Source organism: Brienomyrus brachyistius, chromosome 8 (assembly GCF_023856365.1).
Source record: "Brienomyrus brachyistius isolate T26 chromosome 8, BBRACH_0.4, whole genome shotgun sequence".
Lineage (NCBI taxonomy): Eukaryota > Metazoa > Chordata > Actinopteri > Osteoglossiformes > Mormyridae > Brienomyrus > Brienomyrus brachyistius.
The window spans coordinates 10,728,317-10,756,050 of NC_064540.1; the positions used below are offsets into that span (position 1 = coordinate 10,728,317).

The following is a 27,734-nucleotide window of genomic DNA, read 5'->3' on the forward strand; positions in this document are numbered from 1 at the left end:
AGTATGCATGTTTCAAGAGTAAGACTAGATGTATAAAATAAAGTGAAGTGGAAACAATGCCAGTCAAGCATTTTAAGAGCTTATCTTGACTCCTGAAGAATTTAATCCAGACCGGTTACATCTATTTGGATTCCTATGCAAGAATTAATAAAGGCCAGTGGCGTCAAACATGGCTTTATAGTTATTGTTTCAACCTTTTGTTCTATTTTATGCACACAAGATCCAGATTTGAAAATTGTGGAAAGCAAAATGAAAAAAGGCCCCAGCGAGATTTGAACTCGCGACCCCTGGTTTACAAGACCAGTGCTCTAACCCCTGAGCTATGGAGCCTACATGCGCAAATGGCGTTGAAGTCGTCCTAAATCTAAATGATTAAAAGGTAGTCTCTTAATTGTTAAACGCTGTTGCTATCGATTTTATTAATGAGGTAATCTACCAATTAATCTGACGACTTCGTCCGGTAATCGTTTACATAAAATATAAACAGCGCGAGGCAGTAACCAACCTACCGTAGCAGGATTCACACTCAGTCACACATACGGTCAGTTTATACACTCTACATCACTTAAATTGTATGTTTTGGATATTGATAGGAGACCAAAGGATCCACCGAAAAGCCACGCATACACAGCATGAACATGCGAACTCTATAAACACAAAGTGGCGGTGTGTGGCGACAGACCCACTGCCTTCGACTTGCAAGATGTGCGATGCTCTACATGGCGCTTCTGCGTCCCATGCTAAGGACCGCGATAGTCTCCTACGTTCAAATCATCAACATGTTACACTAAAACATTTTTTACTCAGTCACTGGAAGCAAAACTTAGCAAGATTTGCAATTTTTTAATAGTTCCTTCACTAAATAGTTTAGTATATGTAAAAAATCAGTTTACCGCCGCCGCTGTCGCGTGAGGTCTGCACGCTCCCTCCGAGACAATCACAAGTCTCATCCGTGAAGTTGGACAAACAGCAAGTGGTCTCGAAAATACATTCGTCTTTAACTTTATTGTTCGATATCTTGCAGACACTCAGAAAAAAGGCCAAACATTTGCTTAACTCAGGAGTCATACCCTTGTAATTGTACCCTTTAAGGTACAGAAATGGACTCTGAGGAACATCCCAAAGGCACAAACAGCATTAATGCACAAGAGATGGTACAGAAATGTTCCTCAGAGTCCATTTGTGTGCTTTAAAAGGTACAATCACTTACATCTAAGGGTACATTGGCAGACCTTTGAGGGTACAGCCCAAGTGACTACAAAGGTACAAATTTTTACCCTTTTTTCTGAGTGTATGAGGTTTCATTTCACACAGAATTAACTCGCAGCTGAATGTGAAGCATCTGTATGTAAACCATTCACCTCCTATAGACAAGCGATTTCACGGACACTGACAGATATCTACCTTTGACTTTTTTTTCAAAAGTTTTCATTTCAGTTGCAAAATGTTTTATAATTTGTTTCCTTCTGGCTTGCCTTAATATTCTTCCATTCAGAGAATGTAACATACCTGATTTTTTATGATGCTCTATTTGCTGTACTTCATATAAATTTCTAATTCATAGTAGTCAGTTTATACTAACTTCCTAACTATTGTCATTTTATATATTAGGTTCTGCATCTATCTTGTGGTTGATTCAGTGTAGGGGGTAATGTTTCCTTGCCTATCCATGACTAAACATTTCAGTTCCACATAGATGTTTGAGTACTACTCTGTCTGTGTGGAGTTTGCACTTTCCCCCAGTATAGTATGGGTTTGTTTCCTCTCACCACCTGAAATCATGCAGTTAGGCTAATTATCATCTCTAAATTGCCTGTAGTAGTGCAAGATTACCCTGTATGTGTGACCTGTGGTAAACTGGCATCCACCCATGGCCCAATCTTGTACCCTGTGCTGTCTGGAATGGACACCGTGACCAGGATAAGTAGTCAGAAGATGAGCAGACAGTCCCAATAAACTTGACGGCAAACAAGTTCCTGGTCACAGCCTTGGAGCCATTAAAACAGAAAAGAATAGTCTGTTTGGAAATGTTATTTTTTTTTTTTTTACAAATAAAAAAAGCATGCGTATAACCTATTTGTAACCTGAGCAGTGGGTGAGTTAATTGAGTTTTTTTCGCAGGTCGAACAATTACACTACAGAAATAAAATAAACTGAGGCGTTTTTGTTCGAGTTATGTGTGTTTTTAGTTGTTTCAAAGTTTTGCCCTTATAATCATGGCCGCCATAGCGGAAGCGATGCAGGCAGTGTGGCCGCCATGAGCAGGCAGTTCTCGGAAGTGATGATTCACTGCTTTGCGTAAGAGGGGATCAGCATCCTGTGTTGTTTATTAACTGTTTTTCTGGTTGTTTGTAACATGTTAAAATCGTACACCGTATTCCTCAAAATAGGCATCTTCTGTAATTTTTAAAACTGCATATTTTTTGCCGTCCGTGGTTAGCGGTTAACGTAAAACTGTGCGATTTCAATTCAGGAAATGCTTGCTGGACATAGTTTGATATAAATATACAGATATATCGAAACAACAGAGATCGGCTTATTTCATTATTATAACCGGCCCGCATTCAAAAATAATAGTATTAATAAAATACTTTAATGGGTGCTCATCGAAGTGAGGGAAGAAGAGACTGGCTTCAGCAAGATGTTGCAGAGCAGCACGTAAGTCAATTAAACCATGTACGGCTTCTGATCAAAATATATATTGCGATAAAAAGTGTAAATAAGCTACCTGGCTATTGTTAGTTTGTTGATTAATACAAAGTTTATGATTATATCTGGCCGCGACATAATTTGTGTTATAGTACGCAGTGGATATAGGTACTCTGGGGGTGTGGGGAGTTCCTACTCTACGAGAAAGCAAGGGCTTTAGTTTACATTAAATAGGGCTTTTAATCAGCAAACTATTTTTGTGAACAGGCAGTTGGGTTAAGTGCAGAAGTAGAAGTATTTTGGCCGGCTTGTTGGTCTTGGGGGTTGATTTTTGTTTTGGATGCAAAAGATTAAAATCCTGGATATACCTATAGTGCTCACATAAAATTTTGGGACTCTTGCTTAATTCTGTAAAAATGTTGCAAATTGACATATTGATTTAATAACAAAAATGATTACTTCATTTATTTACAGGATATATTTCCACATTAGAAACAACCAGTAGTCTTAAGCAAAATATTTCTTTCAAGTAGTAATAAATCGAAACCCAGATTACAGTTCTAAAAGAGCTGTTCTGAGTAAAGAAGTTAATTGACAAGCAGTTTCAGTGGGTGGTTTTTAATTACTAACACCTATGCAACAACAGAAAACACCAAACATTTGTGTTTAGCAACCTTTTCGGAGCCAGTCACTACATTTGCAATTAATATCAAAACAGCAAGAAGAAAATTAAATGAGTCGGTCAAAAAAATTATGACACTTAAAAAGAAAATGTCAGTGTGGAAGGTATGTGACATTACTTGTCAATGGACGTTTGTTATGAAACCTATAAATTTGCAACGTTTTTACAAAGTTAAGTAAGCGTTCCAGGGCTTTCATTGAGAACTGTATTGTCAGTTAACTGATATAGATGTTCTACTTAGGGTGGTGCAAGGCACTCTGGGTTACGGCTCTTTTCAGCAAGACCCTTAACCTCAAATGCACCATGGACTGGCTGACCCTGCTTTCTCAGTTACACAGATAGAAGAGTCTTTCAAATAAATAAAATGTTACTGTTTTGGATGCCGTTACTCTGAAGGCAGTGGCGCCAGGGTTTGCTCAGTGTTGCTGGATAGCTTGTTCTTTGAATTTCAGAATCCCTGGAACATCATGATCAAACACAGGCATGTGCAACGCAGAGGTCGACGCTCGCAGATGACTGTCAGGTACGCAGCCTGCATCCCGCCTTTGGATTTGCTGTTAGGCCTCATCACTCGCCACCTAAAGACTGGTTATTATTTAAGGGTTAGATAGTTGTCCAGCAGTCCTGCGATGGGCTGGCCCCCCATCCTGGGTTGTTCCCTGCCTCCTGTCCATTGATTCCGGGATAGGCTACGGACCCCCCGCGACCCAGTAGGATAAGCGTTTTGGAAAATGGATGGATGGATGGATAGTTGTCCAGCAAATCCCAAATGATCAACTGTTTCTTTTTGGATAACTATCACTTACCAGACATAAGCATTAAAAGTTTCCAAGGTTACTCAGCTCAACACAACAGGTTAAACAAATAGTGGTATAAAAGCATGCAGTTATCCTGGAACAACACTGGATGACTGTGTATCCATTTATAATGTGTTCTGCACTTCTCTGTTACCTGCAGTGTAAGTGTACTGTACAGTTTGCTTTATGTGGCTTCAGCTATTTTTAAAGCACCATGTCACTTGCTAAAAATGCTTAATTATAGTACTTTTCCTATGGCAGCGATTCTCAACCCATGGGTCGTGACCCAAATTTGGGTCGCGGCACATTTTGAAAGGGTTGCGAGGCAGAGTTGGAAATGTAAGCAATTTAAACCCAGCAAGCTCCTATGCTGATCCACAATCAGATTTCCCAGCCCCAATCCTAGAATTAACCTATATAAATGGGTCTTCGGTCTGCAAATGCTTAGCACAAAACTAGTGAGCAATCAACCAATCCAAGAATCCAAACCACAGATGCTTAAATTAAAATTCACTGGTGCATCCAATCAGATTTGTGCAATTGGCATTGATTGGCATAAATTTCAGAGTGGATTGCATGCTTGCTCATAGCGTTAATTTAAATCTAAACTTGATCTAGGGTCATGACTGTGCTGGCATGGTAAAAATTGGGTTGTGGTGCAAAAGAGCTATAGTATAGCTTTAAATGATATACCTTTAAAAGTCCCACAGTGACAAAACATGTTTCCAGTTGTATCCAAACAAATTACTGCTTACATTATTTAAATACAATGTGCTGCTAATGCAAACGACTAATTCTGCCTGGGCTTACCTGTCCCTCAGATGCCTCTGCTCTTGGCCCTCACTTTTGTAATCTTACGTTTACTATATTTGCATCCGGAACAATCCCAGATACACTTCTGAAACTGCTGTCTGTTTTCAAATGTCTTTCAAACATGCAACTTAAGTTTAGAAACCTTGTTTGCAACCTGTTTCTGCAGTGTAAAATTTACCAGAGCATATTTTCCCTCCTTAAATGTAATCACTAAAGCTGTCTACCAAATTGTGTAGTTACACAGACCCTGTCATTTCCATGGACCTCTTACGAACTGTACTGCAGCCCAACTTCAATGAAGACATTTTAGCAGTCTTCAGAAAGTACATGAAGGTAAGTCGTGCCTGGATTTTTTTTTCCCCCATCAAAACAGATCAATGAAATCTGCCTTGTCAACTAACTTTTAAATGGTTTTTAAATGAACCAATTGCCAAAAAACTGGCCTAATATTTTCTGAAACACCAAGAACAGGACTCTTCAAATCTGATCCCCGATTCCAAGTCCAGACCTGGTTTTCAGTTTTCCCAGGTAGTTAGTTTAATAATTACAGATTCTGATTGGCTAGAGGCTATACGCCTGGCTCACAGGTAGAGGAAGACTGTGAAATCAGTGATTGAGGTCCTTGATTTTAATAGCTCTGGCCTAGGATTAAATGTGATGTGTCTCAAAAAGTCATAAAATAGCACAAATTTAATTAAATTATTGGGAGTGGCTAAAAATTAATCAAGCTAATATTTTTTGAAAAATTACACTTTGATATTGCCGAAAAGGTTTTTAAATATTGATCATCACAAGAATAGGATTTTTATTTTTGTGAAAGTTGGCTTCCTACACAAAGAGTTTCTCCTGCAGTTTTTCGAGAAAGCGGCCAGCAATGTGAAAGAGAATGTTGGTGAGGAGGTACAGGCGGACCAGTTGATCAGAGAGGTGTGCCGAAACTGCCTGGAGCAGGTGAGAGGGTGAAGATCTCTTACGGCAGTGGTTCTCAAACTCGGTCCTCGGGCCCCACTGCCCTGCTTGTTTTCCTGCTATCCCTGCCCCCCACACAAGTCCCAGCTGTCTTTCAGCTTCTGATTGACTGAACACACCTGATCCAGGTCATCAGCAGTGTGTGGGGCACGGATAGCTGGAAAACAAGCAGGGCAGTGGGTCCTGAGGACCGAGTTTGATAACCACTGTCTTACGGTATGATTTCAAAGAAAAACAGTTGGGATACCACTTTGGTGAACTTTCATCTGCATGCTTCACAGGCCAAGCAGCTGTTTTCTGATGGCGAGAAGACAACTTCACGGCCAGTGTTTGAACCTCCGGTCAAGGTATGGATAGGAATCTAAAAATTGCTGCTCCATTCTTACAGCCAAGTCATACTTCAGTTTTCTGTGAGCACTTTCGGTCCATGCACAGGGTCAGTGATGTGAATTTCGTCATGACTGGTTTGAGCGTTCAGCCCAGATTTTTATGTTCGGCGGAGATCATGCATGTCGGGTGTTTGCTGTAGGTGGCAGCACTGACTTTCACAGAGCAGAGGTCAGCCAAGAAAGAGCAGAAGAAGAGGAATTGTTGTAGAAGGTGCAGAGCTACCTACATATCTAGTTTTTCATACTGTCCAGACATTGTGCCGGTATTTTCAAAAGCAACACTATTGCAGAATTTTAATATCTTGGCGATAAAATTGACCTGGCTAATTGTGTCATAAGGATTTTAAAAGAGTACGGTAAGCCTTGTTACCTTAATACCACCCAAGCCTAGACTAACAACTTTAAAACTGTTCACTACATTGCTTGTGCTTGTTGCGAAACATCTGCCCTCTCCTGGTCTGGTGGAATATCACTGCTGTTTGCACTGACTGTGACCATCTGCATGCACAGTCAAATATAGCATGAGCACACGATTTTGCATGCGCGACCATCCGTGGACCAAAAGCTCCTGCGGAAAATTGAAGTGTGAACTAGGCTTTAGAATAATCTATGACAGTGTTTCCCAACCCAGTCCTCGGGGAGCCCCGGTCAGTCCATGTTTTTGCTCCCTCCCAGCCAATCAGGAACACCAGATTCCTGGTACAGGTGCACTGGGAGCTGAGAGAAAGCAAAAATGTGGATTGTCCGGTGTTCTCTGAGAACTGGGTTGGGAAGCAGTGATCTGTGAAACTAACATTTGTCTACGCGTAGTAGCTGTTATTGCGCTTGCACTGTGGGCCATGTCTCAGTCTCTTTCCATTCACAAAGCGTGCACGACACATGGAAGATGACTCCAGCCAGAGGGGAAGTCCTGTCCCAAGAAAGGTAGCATACATCTTGGCAGTGATGGCATTTGAGGGGAATCTGATAATATGGGGCTATTTATGATAGTTATTAATTTATTAATGTTGCCATGAATGTATTTTTGTCCTGGGTTGATTTTTGCAGCGAAAAGGACGCCCCCCGGGGCTTGTAATTTCCTGTGATCGACCGGCTTCCTTTGGAAACCCGTACGTACAAAGTCTTTTTTACTTTCCGCTGAATTGGCTCTGTGGGTTAGGCAGGTTGCTGGTTCTCATCCCCTGGCTGGTGGTGATGTCATCATTGGGCCCCTGAGCAAGGTCTTTAATCCCCAGTTGCTCCAGAAATTAGCTGACACTGCATTCTCTATAATACATCACTTTGGATAAAAATGTATGCTAAATAAATAAAAATAAAATTCAACAAGGCTTGAAGGCAGTAGTTGTTACAGCATTATATTTGAATGATCTACTGCTGCATTTATGACACAGCCTTAATAGATAAAAGCATTGATTGATACTTTATTGTGGACAAGCACATATTTCATAACCAAAATGGCTTTTAGCATTGATATACTTTAAGAAGTCTTAGGATTAAATGCCAATATTGATCATGCATAACGTGTTCAGCGGGTATTTAATTAGAAAGATAAAACACCTTAATGGACTATTTTTTTTCTTAATTCCTCCTCAAGCCCCAAGCCAAAGACATCAGAGCCCATAAAGCGTGAAGGTCCAAAGGTAAGATGAACTCTTGGAAAAGCCAGACTTCTACGTCTAATATAAGGTTATAGTCACCATGGGAATGTTAGGCTATAAGATGCCTGCTACAGTACAGTAATATAGGGCTAATATGTTAAAAATATTAGCGTACAGAAATATGAAATTTCCCAAGTTAGTACAGTGGACACAATAAAACTTTTCTAACTTCATTTGAGCAGAAAACAGTGACAGATCAAAGATCTGCTCTAAAGTTAATGAGTAGTTTTAATGAGGATCCCTTTGGTGCTCAACTCGTGTCCTACTCTGTCATTAAACCCCTTGGTTTTTCAGAAGCTCTAGTTACACTACACAACCTCTATTTCAGTGGGATCCCTCCAGGCTGAATGAGAAGACTACGTTTGTCCTGGGATCAAGAGCAAATAAGTATGAGCAATGAGTTTGTTTGCTCACAGAGCTTTATATATACATACAGACATTCATGCAGACACACGCATACTGATGAGCCAAAACATTATGACCACCCCCACATGGAGGGAATAATGTTGACCATCTCATAAACACTGTCAAGGTACAAGATGTATTAGACAGTAAGCTAGTATTTGGTGCTTGTAGTCAACATGTTGAATGCAGAAGAAATAGGCAGGAATAAATATCCAAGTGACTTTCATAAGGGCCAGATCATGGCTTGATGATTAGGTCAGAGCATCTCTGAAACCGCAAGACTCGTGGGGTCCTCATGGTCAGTCGTGGTGAATCGCTGCTGAGAGTGGTTTGAGGATGGGGAATCCATAAACTGTTGATGGGGTGCTAGATAGCCAGCACTTGTTAATGCAGGCTATCCTGTCTGGTACAACCCAACAGATGGGCTACTGTGGCACAAATTGCAGATAATTGAATTTCCCAGCCTTTGGGGAATACATGTGGTTTTAGCACTGGTCCACTGCCACTAGACACTTTGGTATGTGAGTCAATAATTGAAAAATTTTTCATTTGTAGGGGAGCTGAAAAGGAAATTATTAAATTTTGAGACTCATCACCCCAAAATTGAAGCAACGTCACATATAGATAGCAAAAAGACGTGCTTTTGACACTTGATCCCATTAAGACAATAACTGAATAAATGCTTGTTGGATTTTTTCAGACTTAGCAATGATGACAAATGGGTGCCAAACTAGAACTAATTCAATTTTGAGACAGATCACTCCAAAATCAAAGTAAAATGTAAAATCAAACATTTCAGCTTGTGAATGTGATGTCAAAAAGTATTTGATGGATCTTATTACTACTACACAAAAACGTATGGATAAAGATCTACTCCTAGTTTCATTTTCAGGTAAATTATCCCAAAATGGGAGCAGCAGTGCTATGTGGCAGCCAAGGAAGGAAACGGCAGCTGTAGAATACACTTTGTCTTGTGAAAACAGTAACTTTTTTAAACTTTGTCACCCCTATAATGTGGTTCCAATCTAGAAGATCAAATTTTGAGACAGATTGCCCCAAAACTGAAGCAGTGGTGCATAGTGACATCAAAAAAGGGGTAATTTCTGACATTTGATCCCGCACAATATCTCAGAAAGAATTTGACGGACATTTTTTTAACCTTTGCAACATGGTTTAAGGATAAAGATCTGGACCTGATAAAATTTTGAGACAAATTACACCAAAATTAACGTGGTGCTGCAACATGATAGTAAAGAGACCAGCTCAGAGACCTCATATTGTCAGCATGATAACTCAAAAAGTATTTGAAAAGTATCTTTCCCCAATTTGCAGGTGCACTCTATGGTTGAAGATCTGTACCTGTTCACATTTCAAGACACACTGTGGCACTTTTAAAGTAAATTTTATCTGTAGTTGTCACGGAGAATGGCTCTGCTCAGACCCCAAGATTCACTCTTAACTGTGTATGTACTGTGATCCCCCCCTTATCCATGGTTTCAGTTACCCATAGTCAACCACAATCCACAAATATTAAATGGAAAATTCCCAGTATAAAACAATTCCTAAGTTTCAAGTTTGTGCATTTTGAGTAACGTAATGAAATCTTACGCCGTCCTGCCCGGGGACATAAATCACCCCTCCATCCATGATATCCACGCCGTTTACCCAGTAGGCACTTAGTATATGTCTCTGTTATCAGATCGGTATCACATTTGACTGCATTCATGTAACTTTTATTGCAGCCCATTGTTATAATTGTTTTGTTTTATTATTAGGTATTGTTGTTAATCTCTTATAGTGTCTAATCAATAAATTAAACTATCACAAATATCTATGTATAGGAATAAAATAGTGTGTATATATAGGTCTCTGTACTGGTCTTGGAACATATCCCCTGTGGATAAGGGGCGTGTGTGTGTGTGTGTGTGTGTGTGTGTGTGTGTGTGTGTGTGTGTGCGCGTGCGTGCGTGCGCACATGTCTTATGCTGCTAACAGTGTGTTTTGTCAGTCTTGTTTTATGCTCCCTGTGTCTATTATTGTACTTACTAAAGCCCATATTGTAGGGCTCTTGGGATGGGTGGCACCAGAGGAAGAATTTACATCAAACACGCTGACCTCTTTAAGGTGAGGCGAAATATATCGTACAGTAAAACCAGGATAAATGTGTTTTACAGGGCCTATGTGAAAAATAACTAGATAAGAAAGCTATCGTTGGGGAAACGTGCTTTATTCTGTGAGGTACAATGAAATAACATTTTATTTTTATGTTCCAGTATGCTGCTGATGCTCAGGACAAACATTGGCTGGCAGAAAAGCAACATATGAGGGCAACAGGTGGAAAAATGGTGAATTTTCTTGGCCTTTTTTATGCAACAGTATTTTAAATATATGCAACTCTTTTTTTTTTTTTTTGGTCGCATGGTAATGCCTGCCTCTGAGTCAAGTGCTTCTTTTAAAAGGCCTACCTTCTAATTGAAGAGGACGTACAGGATCTTGCAAGGAGTGAAGACTACAGGTAATACTACCATTTATCTGAGGCTTGATGTGTCGCAGAAATGTCAGGAAATGGTGAGACCATCATCGTTTTTTGTTAAATTGGCAGAGATTGCCCTGAGCTGAGACTGGATGAACTGAAGCCTTTTATGGTCCCGCTGTGGATGATCGAGAAGATGCAGAAGGCAATGGAAGCCCAGCGGTCAGAGAAAGAGTAGGAACAACAGGATGAGGAGAGGGAAAACTGAGAAGCAGGAAAATGGGCCAGGACAAGTCAACTCAAAGGACAAACAGTGAGAAACCTCATCACAGATAGGACGCACTAAAAGGGCCATCTGCCTTTCAGTATTCTGAAGTGTGTAAAATGGTGCCAGTTGATATGAGACTGCACTTGAAAAAAGAAATAAATTGTTATATAAACTTGCACTGCTAGTTAATTTCTTACTATGAATAATATAATTCCTAATGTTCTTTAAATTGTAGAGCAGCAGATGTGTTTGTTTACTAGATCCCTGAATTAAGCCTGAGAATATAAAATAAAACTTACTGTTTAATAGTCCATCCACTGGAAGGGTACGTAGTACTTGGAATTTCTGCCCCCCAAATTCTCAATGAATCTTAAACAGCAGGTGTAACACCACTGTATATTGGTTGCTGTAAGTCAGGTTGTATGTTTTGACATCGTATATCTGTGGGATGTGCTTTGTGCTTAATGCCAATGAGTTTTTTTGTTTGTTTAATTGACTAGTCCATAGTGCTTTTATTAGAGGGAAAAAGTATATCATTATTCTGTTTATTTTTTTTCTTTTTCTACAACAGTTTATTTAAACGATGAAATGCTGTTTTTCTATCTTCTGGATTATGTACTGCCTTTTTAATGAATTCTTTCAGTTGTATGTGTTGGGTCTTTCGTTATCGTTACATTATTGGTTACACTGGGGAAGAGTGTTTCATTTGAAATGTCTATGCAGAATAATGCATACGTAATGCTTAATGTGTATGTCCTTCCTTGAAATCCCTGCAGTATTAATTAAATATTAAACATTTTGTTTCAATGGGTGTTTCTTGTTGCAAACTTTGGTAACAGATGTTATTTATAATTAACAGAATTTGTGTTCTCACTCCAGTATTAATTTCTGATACGATGAGCTGTGAGTTCAGACCCTGAACTCCTTGTGGAGTTTGCATGCTCCTTTTCTGTTCTCATGGCTTCCTCCTGCAGTCCAAATGCTTGTGGTCAGGTGAATTGCTGTCCAGCCAATAGTGTGTCAAGTGTGTCAGAGATGTGCAGGACTGGCATCCACTCCAGATTTGCCATGAATGAACCTTGCTTGTTCTCGAAATCGGATCCAGGGAGTGATCCTGCACTGGGTAAGTGGTGATGGATGGATGGAGTGAGTGGTATATGATTGTAATAGTACATAGTAGGGAAAAAATCTAAGACACTTTCTATAGTAAGATTGGTACTTTTTGTGTAGGCAGAATTTAACAGTCTGAACAAGTACATATAAAAATGTATAGGCATATGTATAATCATAAGGGTTAAGTACATACAATAATAGCAGAACAAATAATGCAGAGGGTAATCATTATGATGTCCATGTACTTTTTTTTTCTCCCCAACGAATTAATCTTAAATCTTGACTGTAACTTTACAAGTTGGACTCATCTTTAAAGACAAGAATTACTTTGCTTGGTACTGACTTAATATTTCGTAATTAAGTATATTTTGTCAGGGAAGCAGTGAAAATGAATTATTTCTCGATACTTTTTGAATAAAGCTGGCAGAAAATGGAACAAGACAGGTCTGGATGTTATGTGGTGGAGGGAGTGGTGGAACATCTTACTGAAATTGCAAACAGTAAATGAGAGAGAAACAGAAATACCAGGTTTGGACAAACATTAATTTGACGCAGGATACCGAATCAACGTCAGAGTCACTTCCGACACTTTCCAGTCCAATGAAATTAAAGTTTAAGCTAACGTGCGTCATGCATACACAGTGGCTAAGAAGCGGCTTCGTTTTCAAATATTCTAACCCGATTGGCTAATTTACAAATGTGGGCGGGGAAAGGTTCTAAAAGTGAAAAGTTTAAACTGAGGGGCGGGATGAGTTTGTAGAGGGAGAGTTTCAACGCCCGAAGTGCAAAGGAGGAAGGTGCTGGGTAATGTGTCGCTAAATATTACAATTACAACTTATAAAAGTCGTTTTTTTTTTTATAAAAAATGTTTGGTTAACGAGATATAAAGTAGACTTCTTAGTTGCCATTTTGATTTCGGTCCTGTTTTGGCAGATTTTATCCAATTTAAGTCCCAGTTTACTGTAGAGGGGATCAATTTAAAAAATACTTAGCAAGGTGATAGTGGTAGCATTTAACAAGTGTTTGACTAGTCATTTATAGAAATATTAGGTAATCTCTATTCGGCATTGATTTGTCTTTCGACGCCACCAGTTTTTGCTAACAGACTGTTTATTTCGTTAGCTAATGCAGCTAGCTGGTAGTAATGAGTATGTAGTCTGATGGTAGCCCGCTGTTTCAGAAGCATAGTTAAAGCTGCGGGTTTATTTAGCTACTCTTGGTTACTTCACGATTGGTTAGTGGGTCGCTGGCTGCCGCTTACCCACTGGCTTCTTGCCCTTGTCGGTTCCGTTTAGCCCGGATGCCCCGGTTAGCTCTTGCTATCTGACCGGCTCCGTCTAACCGCGGTGTGCTTTCAGCATCCTCGCAAACAGACCCATATCGTGTGGATCATGGCCTCCCAGAACATGGATCCGGCCGCGGCTTCATCCACCGCGGCTCTGAAGGGCAGCGAGACCGGGGGTGCCGCCGCGAAGGGCTCGGTGTCAAAGAGGTGAGTCCTCTTACCGGGCCGCAGGTCCTGCTTATATATCCGGCGGCTGGGCGGTCCGTCCGGTTCGGGGATCGGTCGTTTACAAGCGTGCTTGAGTGCCTTGTCGCTAAGTGGGTACCGCTATAAGCGAGTAGCTATAATGGCCGTTGCGATTTTCTGTTTAGCTGCCTGTTTTAACGTGTATGTAGTGCTGTGGTTTTGTGTCCTTTTAGTTTTAAATCGGGTGTCTTTTTCGGCAAATGCTTGCTTACATGATAAAGGTGATTGTGATCTTTTACCTGTCATTTGTTTGGCATCTGGTAGTTGCATGATTTAGGATATAATCGTTAAGATCGCATTTATCTGACTACATCACTGTGTTCCAGGCTTCAGCAGGAGTTGATGACACTGATGGTGAGAATTTTATCCGTTATCATTATTTTGTCATTATATGTCTTCCTGTTTTGTTTATTTTAATAATTTTTTTAACAGATGTCTGGAGACAAAGGGATTAGCGCTTTTCCCGAGTCGGACAATCTCTTTAAGTGGATTGGCACAATAGATGGTGCACAGGGCACAGTAAGTGTTTCGTTTTCCCCCCTGGCAAAGTATAGGACTGAAAGCTTACACGAGTATATCTTAAGTGGTGCCAAATGCCATGCTTTGCTGGCAGTGTCTTTCTGCAAAACGGTACTTTCCATTTAGATTTGTGGATTTGTCACTGCTAGATACCATAACACCCATTCCACTTAAACTGATTTGTTAAATGCATTCATAATCCTGTAGCTGTTTGACGGCAGTATTCTGTTCATTACGATACACCCTCACATCTGGTACATTTCTATTTCTTAGGTTTACGAAGGCTTGAGGTATAAGTTGTCTTTTGAGTTTCCCAGTGGTTACCCCTACAAGGCACCCCGAGTGAAGTTCATCACTCCCTGTTACCACCCCAATGTGGATGAGCAGGGTTTCATCTGCTTGGACATCCTGAAAGAAAAGTGGTCCGCTTTGTATGATGTCAGGTCAATACTTCTGTCCATCCAGAGTTTACTCGGAGGTAAGAGTGACGGTGTGGTTTTTGACGATAGATTATTATTCAGTATTGGTATTCGAAGTATTTGTCGCTCCCCTCAAACAACTGGGTCTTGTTTTATTTCCAGAACCTAATAATGAAAGTCCGATGAACGCAAGTGCTGCTGAGCTTTGGGAAAACCAGGAAGGTAGGTGGCAATGTGTGTCAGTCTTATTGCCGTGTTGTGCAGTCAGTCATGCAGCGTGTATCGATCAGGTTTCCCACAGACCTTAATCTTAAACATCATAAAATAGACGTTGCTTAAATACCAACCGAATCTCTATATCGCAAATATAACACTCGGTTTTTGTGGATTTGTGTTGCTTGTCTCATTATGCATGTGAAGCTCTTTTTTGTGTGTTCTGAATGCATGAATAATCCAAATATTAAAACTGGCTTGGGCAATTGATTGCTTTCAGGGTAGATGTGAGATGTTGAGACATTTGAAACTAGGTGCAAAGTGCATTAGGGTACCTTGCTCCCACATGAAATTTGATTATGCAATTCTGCCAATGAGAGGTATGGTACTGGTGGGATCTGCTGCTCCAACTGGACCTTCTATGTGTTTGCTTCACACTATCTGGAATCAAAACTCTCACTGCCATCTGAACAGGCGCGCCAGGAATAGGGGGCCGAATAAATTTGTCAAGTGCTGATTCCTGGGGAGTGTATTTAAAAAAAAAAAATCTGAAATCTTACCCAGAGACCACATTTACTACCTTCTGGGTTTTTCCCCCCTTCAGAATGGAGTTTTTGGGCATCTCAAAAACCTTTGGTTTGAGCCCAACGCCATGACTCAAGTGGCACACGCAGTTCATGTGAAATTTATTTACGTTTAAATTTACATTTATCTTCTCCGATGGAAAATATCTGTGGCATTATAGCATTAAAGGTGAGGTGTACAATAATGGGAAGCTGTAGAGTCCTTACAGCTTTCCCTTGGCATCTCCATTAATTGTGCTACACCAAATCTATAATGTATGAAAGGAGAAAAACAGGTACATGACACTCTGAGCCTGATCATAGGAGCAGTGATCATGGGAAGAACTATTAATTCCTTAAGTTTGTACTGGCCACTCATAAAAAATTGCTTCCCCAATTTATGGATTTTTATGGCCAGTTCATTGCAGAACCCTATTCATAATGCTTTAACTGGAATAGTGCCCCTTTTTTTGCATGACATTTATATTCCTGGAAAGGTCTGGTTTCTCGCAATGTTCCCATTTAGCTGATTTTTGTGCTGAAGAGGACCAAATGCCATGCCTGATATACCGTCTCATGAATGCATGTTTAAGTTAAGTGCTGAATTTTAATTATGTGGCAGCCCTGTTAATGGTGCTTGACTGTTTTGAAGAGGGATGCAAGAATGCATTCTCCAGTTTTATTTGAACTGGGCCAAAATTTTTCAGAAACCTGAAGTATTTGCTTTTTAGAGATAATTAAGGGTATAAAATGGAATGATTACAATGAGATGTTTGAACGTTCTGTATGTCAGAACCTAGAGTGTCATAAACTGCTTGAAATTGTTTTTGCCTAATCAGTGGCTGTTAGTGGTTTTTTTGTGGATGAAACCCAAATCTCAGGGCTCAACTGTAATGTAGATGCCATAGTATTTGCTAATACAATCTTGTCTGTAGTAAAAGTTGCTCATTATAAATATTGAACCCCTCATCAGGATTCTTGGGTTTTTCATTGGGGAGAAAGGAGGCTGCATAAAGTTGTTCTCTAACTAGACCAGACCATTTTGTGATGCCTTTTCAGCCTACAAGGCCCACCTGCGTGCGACTTACAAGAATTGACCTGAGGGATTCACCATCATTAGTGTCGTCTTAATTTTAAGTGTCTCTTCCCCTGTGCTTGTGACTATAAATTATGCTTTTTTTTGTGTGTGTGTACAGTGTGAATTTTTGTATGGGAAAAATTGAAATAAAGCTCTTGTAAATCTACTTTACCACAGATTGTATGTCAGTATTTAATGCACATCATAATACTCCCAGTATTTCTCCAGTTTTGACACACTGTTACACTTCCTATGATTCTGCAGTACAAATTTCATAATCCAGTATAATCTGACTCGATTCTGTATAGCCGCCTCCATTTGCAGTAGCACTCTTACTGTATGCTTACCTACTATGCCGATCTTGGGTGTGGTTGTACCTCTAGCGGTGTTTCTCAATCCAGTCCTCAGAGACCACGATGGAAGGGAACAAATGTGTGCTCTGTGGGGTTCTCGGGGGACTGGGTTGAGGAAACACTCCGTGGTGTTCAGTTGAGCAAGCAGAGGACCCGGCAGCCAGGATAGTGACAGCACCCACCAAGCCTCTGGGGTCCAGCTGCTACATTCTCCACTGACATTTCCTCCACGGGCTCATCGTCTTGCTCTGTATCAACACTATCTGCCCAAGCTTCCTGTGTGGCCTCTACTGACCAGAACGGTACGTTGACCTTGCGCAGCATCTCCTGGGCCATGGCCTCCAGCTGGGAGATCTGCGTGCTGAGGTCCGGACAGGGGTCTTGGTCTTGCGTCTTTGGCCAGGGCATCTGTGACATGGTTACCCGGCCTGTGACTCCTATCCCGTCACCCGAGCCCCCTGTGTTGACTAGTGACAGTCGGTCACGGGGCTGCTTTAAGGGGAAGAGCTCTTGTAGGAGAATGACCTTTTGCAAGTCCTGCTGGAAGATCTCCAGCCCGGACAGGAAAAGGACCCACAATCGTTCTGCTTCTGCCCTTTCCTCCTGCGGTAGCTCTCCTTGAGTCAACAGTGTTGTCAGCCTCTTCTGCAGCCCTGTCCATGCAGCGATAGTGAAACTGTTCTTTGTTCTCTGAATTATCCTGTCTTATTTGACATTACACAGGGTTCATGTTGACTAGCTAAGGTAACCACCCCGTTTTATACGCTAGCATCTTATGAGGAATACGCAGATATTTGGAGGTATTACCTGTGCAGAGGCTGTGTGCTAGTGCCCTGGTTTCACCCAACTCCTCTCTCAGGCGGCTGCAGTCAGAGTTGCTCCCCAGACAAGTGGCCTGCAGCTGGAGACATGCAGTCACCTTGATGAAAGCTGCCTGTGCTCGCTGACATTCCAGCAGCGGGCGTCGCCGGGCCTGGAGCTCTCCCACGGACCGTCGCCATCGATTCATCTTCTCCTACAGACAGACCAAATATTCCTTGTATCACCTCTCCCCAGCAGCTTTCCAGGACTTTTGGCAAATAAGTACAGTTCCACACATATTTCAAATTTAATCATGCAAAGTCTTTTATTTTTTGCCTACATGCTGTCATGCTCTTGTCTTCATATCGAGTTTAATTTCTTTGGCAAATAATACATCATAGTACATTCTGAAGTTTTACATTGCGTTTTAAAAGTAGCATTTGACAAATTGAGAGAAAGAAAAGCAAATTACCTTTGTTTAGACGGTCCAATACGTTCTCATGACTTCCAGAAGCGTTGTTTGTGATGGCGTTCCCAAGCTCCAAACTGAATGTTTCTTAAAGATGCTGTCAGCTCCAGCGAATTCAATTACCTCATTCCCCAGTGTTATCCAATCCTCTTTTCCTTTAGTGTCTCCGCCCATAGATTGCATCAGTAAGTGCCATTCTACTGAGAGCCTCGATGTTTCAATTAACCCCAGCCCAAACAGCTGATGCTCAGGGAAACCCATCTCCTTTGTGCAATATGTGTGTGCGTCTAACACCTGGAACAGCAGGTGCAAACTACTTTGAAGGCTAAACCCTTAACTCGCATGAATTGCTCTTGCAGTTTAGAGCAAACGCAAGCTGGTTTATGAGATTAGGAAGCCTTGTGAAATTCAGATGCATTCTGTCCAATGAGGCTGGTAGAAGGCAGATGAATGCTCTCAGCACATCATTCGTAATTGCTTTGGCTTGTTGAAAGCTTGCAAAATGTTGCTGAGGAGGACCTTCGATGCAACAGGGTGAGATCCCAAGTGCCTCATCTCCCAAGCAACAGCACTAAAATTAGCCTATTTGAATTGTGGGCAGTCAGATTTTGTAGCACTGATACCTAGGGTGTGCCTGGTCTCACAGTACATCATCAATATCATTCATTTCAAGAAAATGAATTTCCATAAAATTTGTTCATTGGTTTTTGATTAAAAATTGTGTACATATATATATATATCTCCATCCATTTTCCAAACCGCTTATCCTACTAGGTCGCGGGGGATCTGGAACCTATCCTGGAAGCAATGGGCACAAGGCAGGGAACAACCCAGGATGGGGGGCCAGAGCATCACAGGGCACAGTCACACACCATGCACTCACACATGCACACCTACGGGCAATTTAGCAAGTCCAATTAGCCTCAGCATGTTTTTGGACTGTGGGAGGAAACCGGAGTACCCGGAGGAAACCCCACGACAACATGGGGAGAACATGCAAACTCCACACACATGTGACCCAGGCGGAGACTCGAACCCAGGTCCCAGAGGTGTGAGGCAACAGTGCTAACCACTGCACCACCATGCCACCCCACAGGAAAATCATTTAAATATAATTTTGTTTGGAAGCTTAAGTACTGCTTGTGTACAAAGTAACGGGAGCAGTTCTATACACAGGCATAAACAATAATATCATAGACTTAGTGGGAATCCCCGGGACAGGAAGAAGATAAGGCAGGAGCGCTGATGTACCTGCTGATGATATCCAATGAGAATGAGGTGCTGACACGCTTGACTCAAGGTGGTAATGATGTGGGCCTCCAGCACCTCAGTGGCTCTCTCTCTCTCTCTCTCTCTCTATATATATATATATAAATATATATATATATAGACACACACACTTCTACTTCATTTTCAACTTCTTTCATTGGTTAATTTTCACTAAAGGGATCTTTTAATGGACCATATGTATCCAGAATTTGAATGATCATACTTTGTACTTTGTACTGAAAAGGGGTGGACTGACCCCTCTGGGGGCCCTAGGCCAACATCAGAATGGACAATCGGCTGTTGCCAATTTTGCCATTTTGGGTTTTCCCTAAAAGCTTCCGTTAGTAACTTATATGGTCGACCCCATTCAGTTGCACGATTCCAACTCAGGAAGTTGCTAATGCAGTTAGTAACTCTGCTTTTGGGAAACACACCTGGGGCCTAGGCTATGGCCTACCTATGCATGAATCAGCCCCTGATTCTGAGTACCGTTTGGGTAGAAGAATGCTTTGAAATGATAATATACAGGTGGGTGATATACAGGGAAACGAGTACAAATGCATAATGCGTAATGAATATTTATTGAAATCTCGTTAACAGTTTTGATGGATTTCTGGTCTGATCTAGTCCCAAAAGTTGCATCTGGGTCACATATACTTTACAATAGTAAACCTTTAAAAGAAAAATAAATAGAACAGGTATATGTGTATGTCAGTGTGTGTATGCTTGAGTTTTGCATGATCTACTGTAAGTCCAGACAGGAATTTTACTAAGCTACTTTCCACTGTATGAAACGGGAGCTGTAGATGTACATTTTCAGTCTTCATTCGTAACACAGTAAAGTGATCACAGTTATATCTGAAGCCTATTTAGTGAGGTGTTTGGCTACAAATTTCAGCAATTTGATACAGCCTGAGTTATGTATATATGGTCTTAGTTTCTCACTAAGAATACACCTTGACTGAAACCTCAATCCCACCAAACAAAAAAACAAACAAACAAATTTCATAACAACTGGATTGCATGAAGGGTGAGACTTTAAGAAGTAATTACAGAAGGGCCACAAGTAATCATGCATCTTTTAGGGGGTCCTGCCAACCAGCCACAAAGATAGGTAAATTGTCTACTAGTACTGGTAAAGGAAGAACCAGGACAGGATAGGAGGATGCGAAGGAGAGTCAGTGATGGTACATATTTCTTTCCAGCAAGGCCAGTTACATTACCGGATTTACACACGTGTAGGAGGATTATGTGGAAATTGACTCCATTATTTCGTGACACAGGCACTGGCAGAAGCCGTAGAAGACGCAAAGGACGAGAGTGGAGGGCACCAGGCTGACGAGGATGACGCCCAGGGAGAGCTGCTGAATCATCAGTAGATAGATGCCCAGGGGGAGGGAGCTGAAGTAGATGAGACAGAGGACACCTATCAGGAAGCGAGGGAAGGCGTGCGATGTCCACATGCGGCACTTCTGCACAGGTAGGTGGCAGGGCAGCGAGTCCAGGCTGGGTGGACGGTAGAGGCGCACCATGTTGAGCATGCTCATGGTCTCCGAGGACTGCGACTCCCCCGGGACCTCCATGATGGTGATCACCAGGCAGTCCGAGGAGCTGTGTGACTGGTCCCCACTGGCGCAGCCCTCGCTCAAGCCATTGGGCGTCAGCACTACCTCACCAGGGGCTACGGAACCGCTCTTCCTGGTTCGGTCCTGGTATGCCAGCAGGGCCAGGATGTTGCTGTCATCCTGCAGGAGCCAGATTTCCTCCTCAGGCACGGGAGTCTCATGGCGACAAAAGGGGCAGCTTATGATGCTGGGTGACGAGTCGCCCATCTCCACTATCTTCTTCAGGCATTTGGCGCAAACGCGGTGTAGGCAGCTGAGCACCTTGGGCTTGCGTGCTCGGATGTCATAGCGGTTGTAGCAGATCTTGCACTCAAGCTCCTCAAGCGAGTAAACTAAGGGCTGGGTGCCCTCTGTCTCCAAATCTAGCTTCTGGCTCATCTCGATTGATGGTGCAGCTAGGCTGCGGTAGGCAGTCGCAAACAGGTAAGCTATGGGCTCTGCTGATTTGCCACGTTAGTAGTCCTTTCTCAGGTATCTCAAGCTTCAGCAATGCTTATGTTTTTAGCTCACAGCTTTAAAGCACAGTTTAATTTTTCAGCCAAAGTGATGGCATGAGCACCGTAGGAAGTTGCATTTCAAAACTAAGCTATACTAACTAAAAATAGCATGTTTAAGTAGCTTGCCCTGATTTGAGATTTTTTTCCTGGTTTTCCAAGTCTTCATCAAATGAACCTGAAAGCACAGTTGTTGCTGGTACACACGCTGCTTTTGCAGGGCAAATGAAATGAACGGTTCTCTGTGGGGTGTTAATAGTTACGGGAACAGAAGCTGGAGGGTTTCCTACCCAAAAGCCTGCTGCCCCAGATACAGAGACTCATCCCACAGTAAACCTGGAACCTTCCTCCAGCATGCTTGCTTTGGTCAGTTGCTTAAACTTTGACACACTCATAACTGGCATTTGCCACTATTGACCTTAAGGTCTTTCCATATGATAAAAAAAGGTTTGTCTACAAGACGTGTAAAAATTCTTTAGGTTTGATTCAAAATTCTAGAAAGGCAAAGATGTATTTTGAACTGGAGATCTGCACCCATTTACATCTACTGGGATATGAAGACTTCTTCCTTCATTCTGAACACTTCCACAAGGCTCGTGCTCCAGCTGAAGGGCCAGTTTCTGGCAGCGTATTTCCTGATGAATTGCAGTCGCTCTGAGGACCAAAAAGCTACAACAGCGTCCGCAGATGGCAGGGAACGAGCTGGCCCCTTTTCTGCATTAAAACGAGAGAAACGCACCAAGTTACACAAAACCAGTGTCCATTCATGATAATTAAACCTGAATAGCAAAGTAGCAATACTCTAAATACGATTTTTAAATCAATTTTTTATATACATCTGATGTATATCATAACTACGCTGTATTACTTTACTGGAGCTTCACGTAGAGGAAGTTTTCTTCTATGCATCAATCCACGTGATTCAACATTATTTTGACTGCCCTGGTTTAATAGTGATTAAAACTTTTAGATATGCATATAGAACGGGGAAACAGCTTTTTTTAGTCTGACAACAATTACATTTATTTATTCAGTCTCCATCGTACAGTAAAGAAAGTCCGATTATCCGACATAAATATTTATACTGAAGAACGCTGTCTACATTTCCATAACAGGAAGGAAAGTAATCACCTTAAAGATGGGATACAACTTTAATGATTCCAGAGAGGAAATTTCTCTGTCCAGAAGCACAGAAAAAGAAATAAATATACCAAAGGAAAATGTAAGAAAAAACAGACAATAAATATGTAAACGGAAATCTGTAATAAAATGAAATATAATACATTTACAACGAAATTAATGAACAAAATGCTGTGCAGACAGTGTAGCACTATTGTAAACGAAGTGCAATCATGATTCCAGATGGAAATGTGATGATATTTCACATATGACGCGTCCAGCTTCCTATGGCTGAGCAGAGATGCTGTGGGTGAAGTCAGTGTGGCAGCGCGCGAGTCTTTTCCAGCACACTATCTCACAGCCTTACTTCCGTTTTCAATGTGCCCCTATTATGCAACTTTTTCTTCTTCTCTGTGCACAGGCTGTACAAAATCTCCGCCACGTCTATAAATAGAGAGCCCCGATCGCTGGAGGATGAGCGGCTAGCTTTATATAATACTCCCCTCGATAGCTGTGGCTTCCGAAGGCATATCATTCCCTCCTGTTTCTAATGATTACGAGGAGATCGGGAGGAAGGTGGACAGAAAAAAGAAACATACAAAGATATGATGCCACTTAGCCAGGGGTGGGTGGGGGGGTTCAGCTAAAATTAACATTAATGTGCCTTAAAGTTGAAACGGCTTTTTTTCCCCCTCGCAATATGTAATACGTTGAACATGTTTTGTAATTTTATATTCTATCTTTTTTAGTGTCACTGTAGAGCAGGCATATCCTTTTCCTTACAGGAAAAGCACACATATGTTGTTCAAAACCCATCAGTCCATTTCCCATGCTTATCCATAACAGGCTCGCAGTCATATTAATAACCTTTAGGATGTTCACCTTGAATAAGCTGAACTATCTTTGATTGTTAAAGTTAGTCATGATGAACAACAATGAATGTATAGGAATGCACACCTCACGCAGGACACAAAGGGATGGTATTCAAATCCAAAGACATGGTCCTTAAATTGACCTTAGTGTTCGTGTCCTTTGATGGACTGGCATCCTATCCAGGTGCTGCCTGGTAAGGAGTCCAAGACAAGTGACTGGAAGATGGACGGGAAGCGGTAAGTGTTTAGACAGATTAAGAGGGAAAAAATCTAGACTACTGATGATGTAAAGCTATCTAATATTAAATAGTAACACTGAACAATGGGGTAAGTTATAATGTATTTCCACTATAAAACACCTCTTATAACAAATGACAGGAAGCCGTGATCTAGATTTGTGACTCTCATTTAAAGTTATGCCGTGCAAGGTGCACCGGTGGTACAGAGATCAGAGAAGTCATTTTTCTAAATAGGCTACAGCAAAGGGTGGTGCAGTGATCAGCACTGCTGCCTCACACCTCTGGGACCTGGGTTTTGTGTCTCTGCCAGAGTTCTCCCCATGTCATTGTGGGGTTTCCTCTGGGTACTGCAGTTTGCGCCACAGTCCAGAAACATGCTAAGGCTAATTGGAGTTCCCAAATTGCCCATAGGTGTGCATGTCTGAGTGAACGGTGTGTGTGCCCTGTGATGGGTTGGCACCCCAATTTGGGTTCTTCCCTGCCTTGCGTGCCCAAAGCCTCTGGGATTGGCTCCAGACCCCACGCAGCTCTGAATAGGACAAGCAGTTACAGAGAATGGATGGATGGAAACTACAACACAAAGTCTCTAAGTTATCAAAATGATCAGATAGAAATGTTATGAGAGTTCAGGAGAAAACTGAACAGGAACACCAACAATAAACATAAAAATCAAGTCAGAACCTGAAATCCTCCTACAAACCTTTAAATCGTCATAGAAACCATTGTAGCGGTGGAAAACCAGAGTCAAGTATAGATTCTACAGAAGAAAGAAAAGAAATGCTGTACATTCTCATATCATATGCAATCTTTATGTTACAGGCAGCCGATCCTATTACTCCTGCCAGCTAGAATTCCATATCTACAGCATGATCCAAAGGAACAGATAAAACCCATTTTTATTTTTGTTATTGCCCCTTGGTATATGGCCCCATTTTGGTGTATTTGTTCGTAGCATCATGCAATACTCTGTAGAAGTTGGCAGGGAGGCCAGCATGGTAGAAGATAAACAGGCAAACACCATCTGTGCCTCAGACCACTGCCAAGGACAAACAACCACTTCTAGAGTCCCTCTTCTGCTGGTGCAAAGTGACATCATCACATTCGTTGCCTAAACCAGACTTCAAATTCGAATGGGAAAAAAAACGCCAAAAAGGTAGTTGATTTGAATGAAACCCCAGAGCAAGCTTGGATGTATAAGCAAGGAATGGCCAATAACGCATACGCAGGCCCCATGGCTAATTGAAATATCAATCAGCAGTTGGAGGTGCTGCCTACGAAAGCAGATACTTTCATCTTGGACTATGAAACATGGTAAATAATTGTCATTACAGCTTAGACAACAGCGTTTTGTATGGTAATAATTTAAGTCGCTTAACGTTTCACCCAAATCCTAATCAGGGACAACGACAAAATTTAATTAGGTAGAGGTTTTCATTTTAAAAATGAGCAGAATGATTGGTGACTTATTGTAAATATTGCTAGTAGTTTTGAAAATGGCATATGAATTAATCTACCTGACCTGGGAAAAAAGCTGGAAGATGACACAATGTCATCTATTGTTTTTTTTCTGATACACTGAGCTGTTCAGGGTATCTGAATATTTATTATTCAGAAGGGGACAAGGTTGATAATATCTGATCGCAGCATCAAAGCCTTCCAAGAAAGCCATATTTTTCCTCGTTTGTTGGATATGAAAATACGAACAGTGCAACACTGTTCAAAATACAGATTTACATAAATGTTAAGCAGTGTTTGTGTGGGTGTCCTTGCTTATAAGTTATTTACATAAATCATTATCTTGCCTGAAAAGGCCAGGCATTTTACAGGGCATCTAGTCTCTTCCCAATATTCAAAGTCAATTTACTGTGTAGCCATATATATGTAATCACAAATGTTGTCTAGTATTAGTGGTTTGATTCCTAAGTTATTTAATTAAAATTCTTTTCCCTAAATCTTCATGTTAATAGGCCCCGAAAGTAGTATTTCTTATTGAAGCTCAGTCTAAAGATAACATTAGTTAACATTAGTCTGGAGGAAAGAGTATAAAATATTGTCCAAAAAAAAAAGTTCAATTCAGTTTATGTGCTACCATTAATTACCTATGTTGGAAACTCCATTTAATGGACTGAAATGGTCTCGGTTGACTTGAAAACTACCCCCACCATGCCCCTGACTATGGACCATCTATTATTTTCCTATTGACCACTATTAAATTCTTCTAAGTTGTTGATCCAATAATACAACAGTGTTACTAATTCATGTTGACTGTAAGACGACCACAGAATCAGCGAGAAGGTCAGTGTATGTAGACTGTGGCAATAGTGGATGTGAGAGCTCATCATGAGATTAGACAGGAAATCACTCACAAAACAGGATGATTACTATAATAACTCTATAAAGCCAAAATAGGTACCTTAATAAATCACAATACCACACTATTATGAATACAACATTTGGTTTATCAAAGCACTTTATCAAAACCCAAACAAATGCCACACCTAAAACAACTTGTGCTGTTACTATAATAGGAAGATAACTATGACCCTCCAGAACTGAGGCAGTTAATATAATTACAAAAATAAATCAAAGTTTATAAAATCTGTGATAAAGTAGTTCCTTACTATGGAAAATGTTTACATATGACACAGTACTTGGTTTGCTGAAATCTCGGGCACCCATCCTTCACAGTTAAATCCCTAAGCCAACTTCACTGAAGCATAAAGATGGATGTCGAATGAATGAATGAATGAATGAATGAATGAATACGCACATTAATTAAAGGAGTCAAATTATCTCAAACATAATATTTCTGGTTTCCCCTGTGGGTAAAAATGTAAAAATACCTTCGTAGCCAGCTCAACACTATCTTGACCAGCATTCGAGATCATCCACCCTTCCATCAACCACACCAGTATGCACAACCCTACTCCTTACCCCCATCACATCCACCTGACTGCATTTTGACCCAGAGAAACCAATAAAACTTAAGTCAATAAAAATCGAAACATCAAATAACTGACGTAGATACATAGATATTTTTTACGTTATATAAATGAGGTATTTTAGCAAAATACCGCAAAATATGAACTGGACCACTCGACGCGGAAATTTTATTTGCTCTCATATAAACAGATGCTGTTATAAAATTCCACTTTCCCAAATTAAACTTGCACTTCCCAAATTCACACTTATATATTGAATAATCCATTCAAAATGGACTCCACATCACATATTTGTTGGTAAACAGTGCAATGTCCTATCAGAATTAATTCACAAATTTTGCTGGTCCGAGTAACAGGCATGTAGGTTAAAACACGTTCGCATGATAATCGATAAATACTGTTATTTTAACGATTCATTATAACAAATACCCACATGTCCTCCCTGTTGCATTAGTTACATCGCAGTAAATACCATTTTTCTACCACTTTTACGCGATTGCAGGGACCTAAATTTGCGGGGTTTTGATGCAAGCAATTATTCAAATTAATTTCCCTTTAAAAACGAAATTAACATTTCAAATTTTATTGTGTATATACACATATCTTTCTAACGTGATCTAAATATATTTTTATTGTTTTGTAATCGAACGGATCTGCTGGATGGAATTGCGATTTGCACTGGAAATACGGGGATAGTTGGGAACTGCCCAGAATACCAGTACCCAGCAAAGGACGTGCAGATCAGTCAGTGGCACTTACCCTATAGTCTTTGGTTTCAAAAAGGAAAAAGCTCCGGAGCCGTCAGTATCGTTCAGAAAAGATTCGACATCGCCCAGGTTAATTTCCCCTCATCGGATTTCTGTTGCTTATAGTTGGTGAGTCACTGCCGATCATGAAGTCCCATCTCCGGGCTGCATCCCTCTCAATGCGCTAGCATCAGTATCCGCACTGATTCTTCTTTGCCGGTTGCTGTGGCAACGCTGATTTCAAGCTGCGACCAAAAAGACTTGAC

At 41.0% G+C, this 27,734-nt stretch overlaps 4 protein-coding genes and 1 non-coding gene across 6 annotated transcripts; 2 read left to right on the forward strand and 3 right to left on the reverse strand.

Moving 5' to 3' along the window:
* Window positions 1-257: 257 nt before the first annotated feature.
* trnat-ugu (transfer RNA threonine (anticodon UGU)) lies at window positions 258-330 on the reverse strand. The gene has a single exon. It is a non-coding gene; the product is annotated as a tRNA-Thr (tRNA).
* A 1,927-nt stretch (window positions 331-2,257) lies between these two features.
* Window positions 2,258-11,910, forward strand: LOC125747302 (deoxynucleotidyltransferase terminal-interacting protein 1). The gene is made up of 13 exons (XM_049022369.1): window positions 2,258-2,658; window positions 3,784-3,854; window positions 5,178-5,274; window positions 5,794-5,892; window positions 6,192-6,257; window positions 7,167-7,223; window positions 7,347-7,408; window positions 7,894-7,939; window positions 8,286-8,344; window positions 10,426-10,486; window positions 10,636-10,707; window positions 10,822-10,877; window positions 10,965-11,910. The coding sequence occupies exons 1-13, from the start codon at window positions 2,596-2,598 to the stop codon at window positions 11,071-11,073; spliced, it is 918 nt and encodes a 305-aa protein (XP_048878326.1). The 5' UTR covers window positions 2,258-2,595; the 3' UTR covers window positions 11,074-11,910.
* A 972-nt stretch (window positions 11,911-12,882) lies between these two features.
* On the forward strand, window positions 12,883-16,710 carry ube2c (ubiquitin-conjugating enzyme E2C). 2 transcript variants are annotated; one of them, XM_049022372.1, is made up of 7 exons: window positions 12,883-13,020; window positions 13,575-13,708; window positions 14,074-14,101; window positions 14,180-14,266; window positions 14,540-14,744; window positions 14,848-14,907; window positions 16,521-16,710. In XM_049022372.1, the coding sequence occupies exons 2-7, from the start codon at window positions 13,608-13,610 to the stop codon at window positions 16,556-16,558; spliced, it is 519 nt and encodes a 172-aa protein (XP_048878329.1). In that variant the 5' UTR covers window positions 12,883-13,020; window positions 13,575-13,607; the 3' UTR covers window positions 16,559-16,710. The 2 variants fall into 2 exon arrangements, with proteins under 2 accessions (XP_048878329.1, XP_048878330.1); XM_049022373.1 differs by having other exon boundaries at window positions 12,930-13,013.
* zgc:109913 (regulator of G-protein signaling 9-binding protein) lies at window positions 16,707-18,324 on the reverse strand. The gene is made up of 3 exons (XM_049022370.1): window positions 18,166-18,324; window positions 17,700-17,907; window positions 16,707-17,545 (listed from the first exon to the last, which is right to left on the reverse strand). The coding sequence occupies exons 2-3, from the start codon at window positions 17,899-17,901 to the stop codon at window positions 17,025-17,027; spliced, it is 723 nt and encodes a 240-aa protein (XP_048878327.1). The 5' UTR covers window positions 17,902-17,907; window positions 18,166-18,324; the 3' UTR covers window positions 16,707-17,024.
* Window positions 18,325-19,993: 1,669 nt separating this feature from the next.
* LOC125748158 (E3 ubiquitin-protein ligase RNF182) lies at window positions 19,994-27,675 on the reverse strand. Its single transcript, XM_049024032.1, has 2 exons — window positions 27,482-27,675; window positions 19,994-22,264 (listed from the first exon to the last, which is right to left on the reverse strand). The coding sequence occupies exon 2, from the start codon at window positions 21,432-21,434 to the stop codon at window positions 20,679-20,681; it is 756 nt and encodes a 251-aa protein (XP_048879989.1). The 5' UTR covers window positions 21,435-22,264; window positions 27,482-27,675; the 3' UTR covers window positions 19,994-20,678.
* Window positions 27,676-27,734: the final 59 nt, after the last annotated feature.

Bases quoted from the DNA above. Each gene is read 5' to 3' on its own strand.
- ube2c (XM_049022372.1), top strand. From the start codon at position 13,608: ATGGCCTCCCAGAACATGGATCCGGCCGCGGCTTCATCCACCGCGGCT. The intron at 14,267-14,539 runs GTAAGTGTTTCG...TCTATTTCTTAG, and splicing joins TAGATGGTGCACAGGGCACA to GTTTACGAAGGCTTGAGGTA. The intron at 14,908-16,520 runs GTAGGTGGCAAT...ATGCCTTTTCAG, and splicing joins GCTTTGGGAAAACCAGGAAG to CCTACAAGGCCCACCTGCGT.
- LOC125747302 (XM_049022369.1), top strand. From the start codon at position 2,596: ATGGGTGCTCATCGAAGTGAGGGAAGAAGAGACTGGCTTCAGCAAGAT. The intron at 6,258-7,166 runs GTATGGATAGGA...CCATTCACAAAG, and splicing joins TGTTTGAACCTCCGGTCAAG to CGTGCACGACACATGGAAGA. The intron at 7,940-8,285 runs GTAAGATGAACT...CCTCTATTTCAG, and splicing joins TAAAGCGTGAAGGTCCAAAG to TGGGATCCCTCCAGGCTGAA.
- zgc:109913 (XM_049022370.1), bottom strand. From the start codon at position 17,901: ATGAATCGATGGCGACGGTCCGTGGGAGAGCTCCAGGCCCGGCGACGC. The intron at 17,546-17,699 runs GTAATACCTCCA...CTGCATGGACAG, and splicing joins AGCACACAGCCTCTGCACAG to GGCTGCAGAAGAGGCTGACA.
- LOC125748158 (XM_049024032.1), bottom strand. From the start codon at position 21,434: ATGAGCCAGAAGCTAGATTTGGAGACAGAGGGCACCCAGCCCTTAGTT.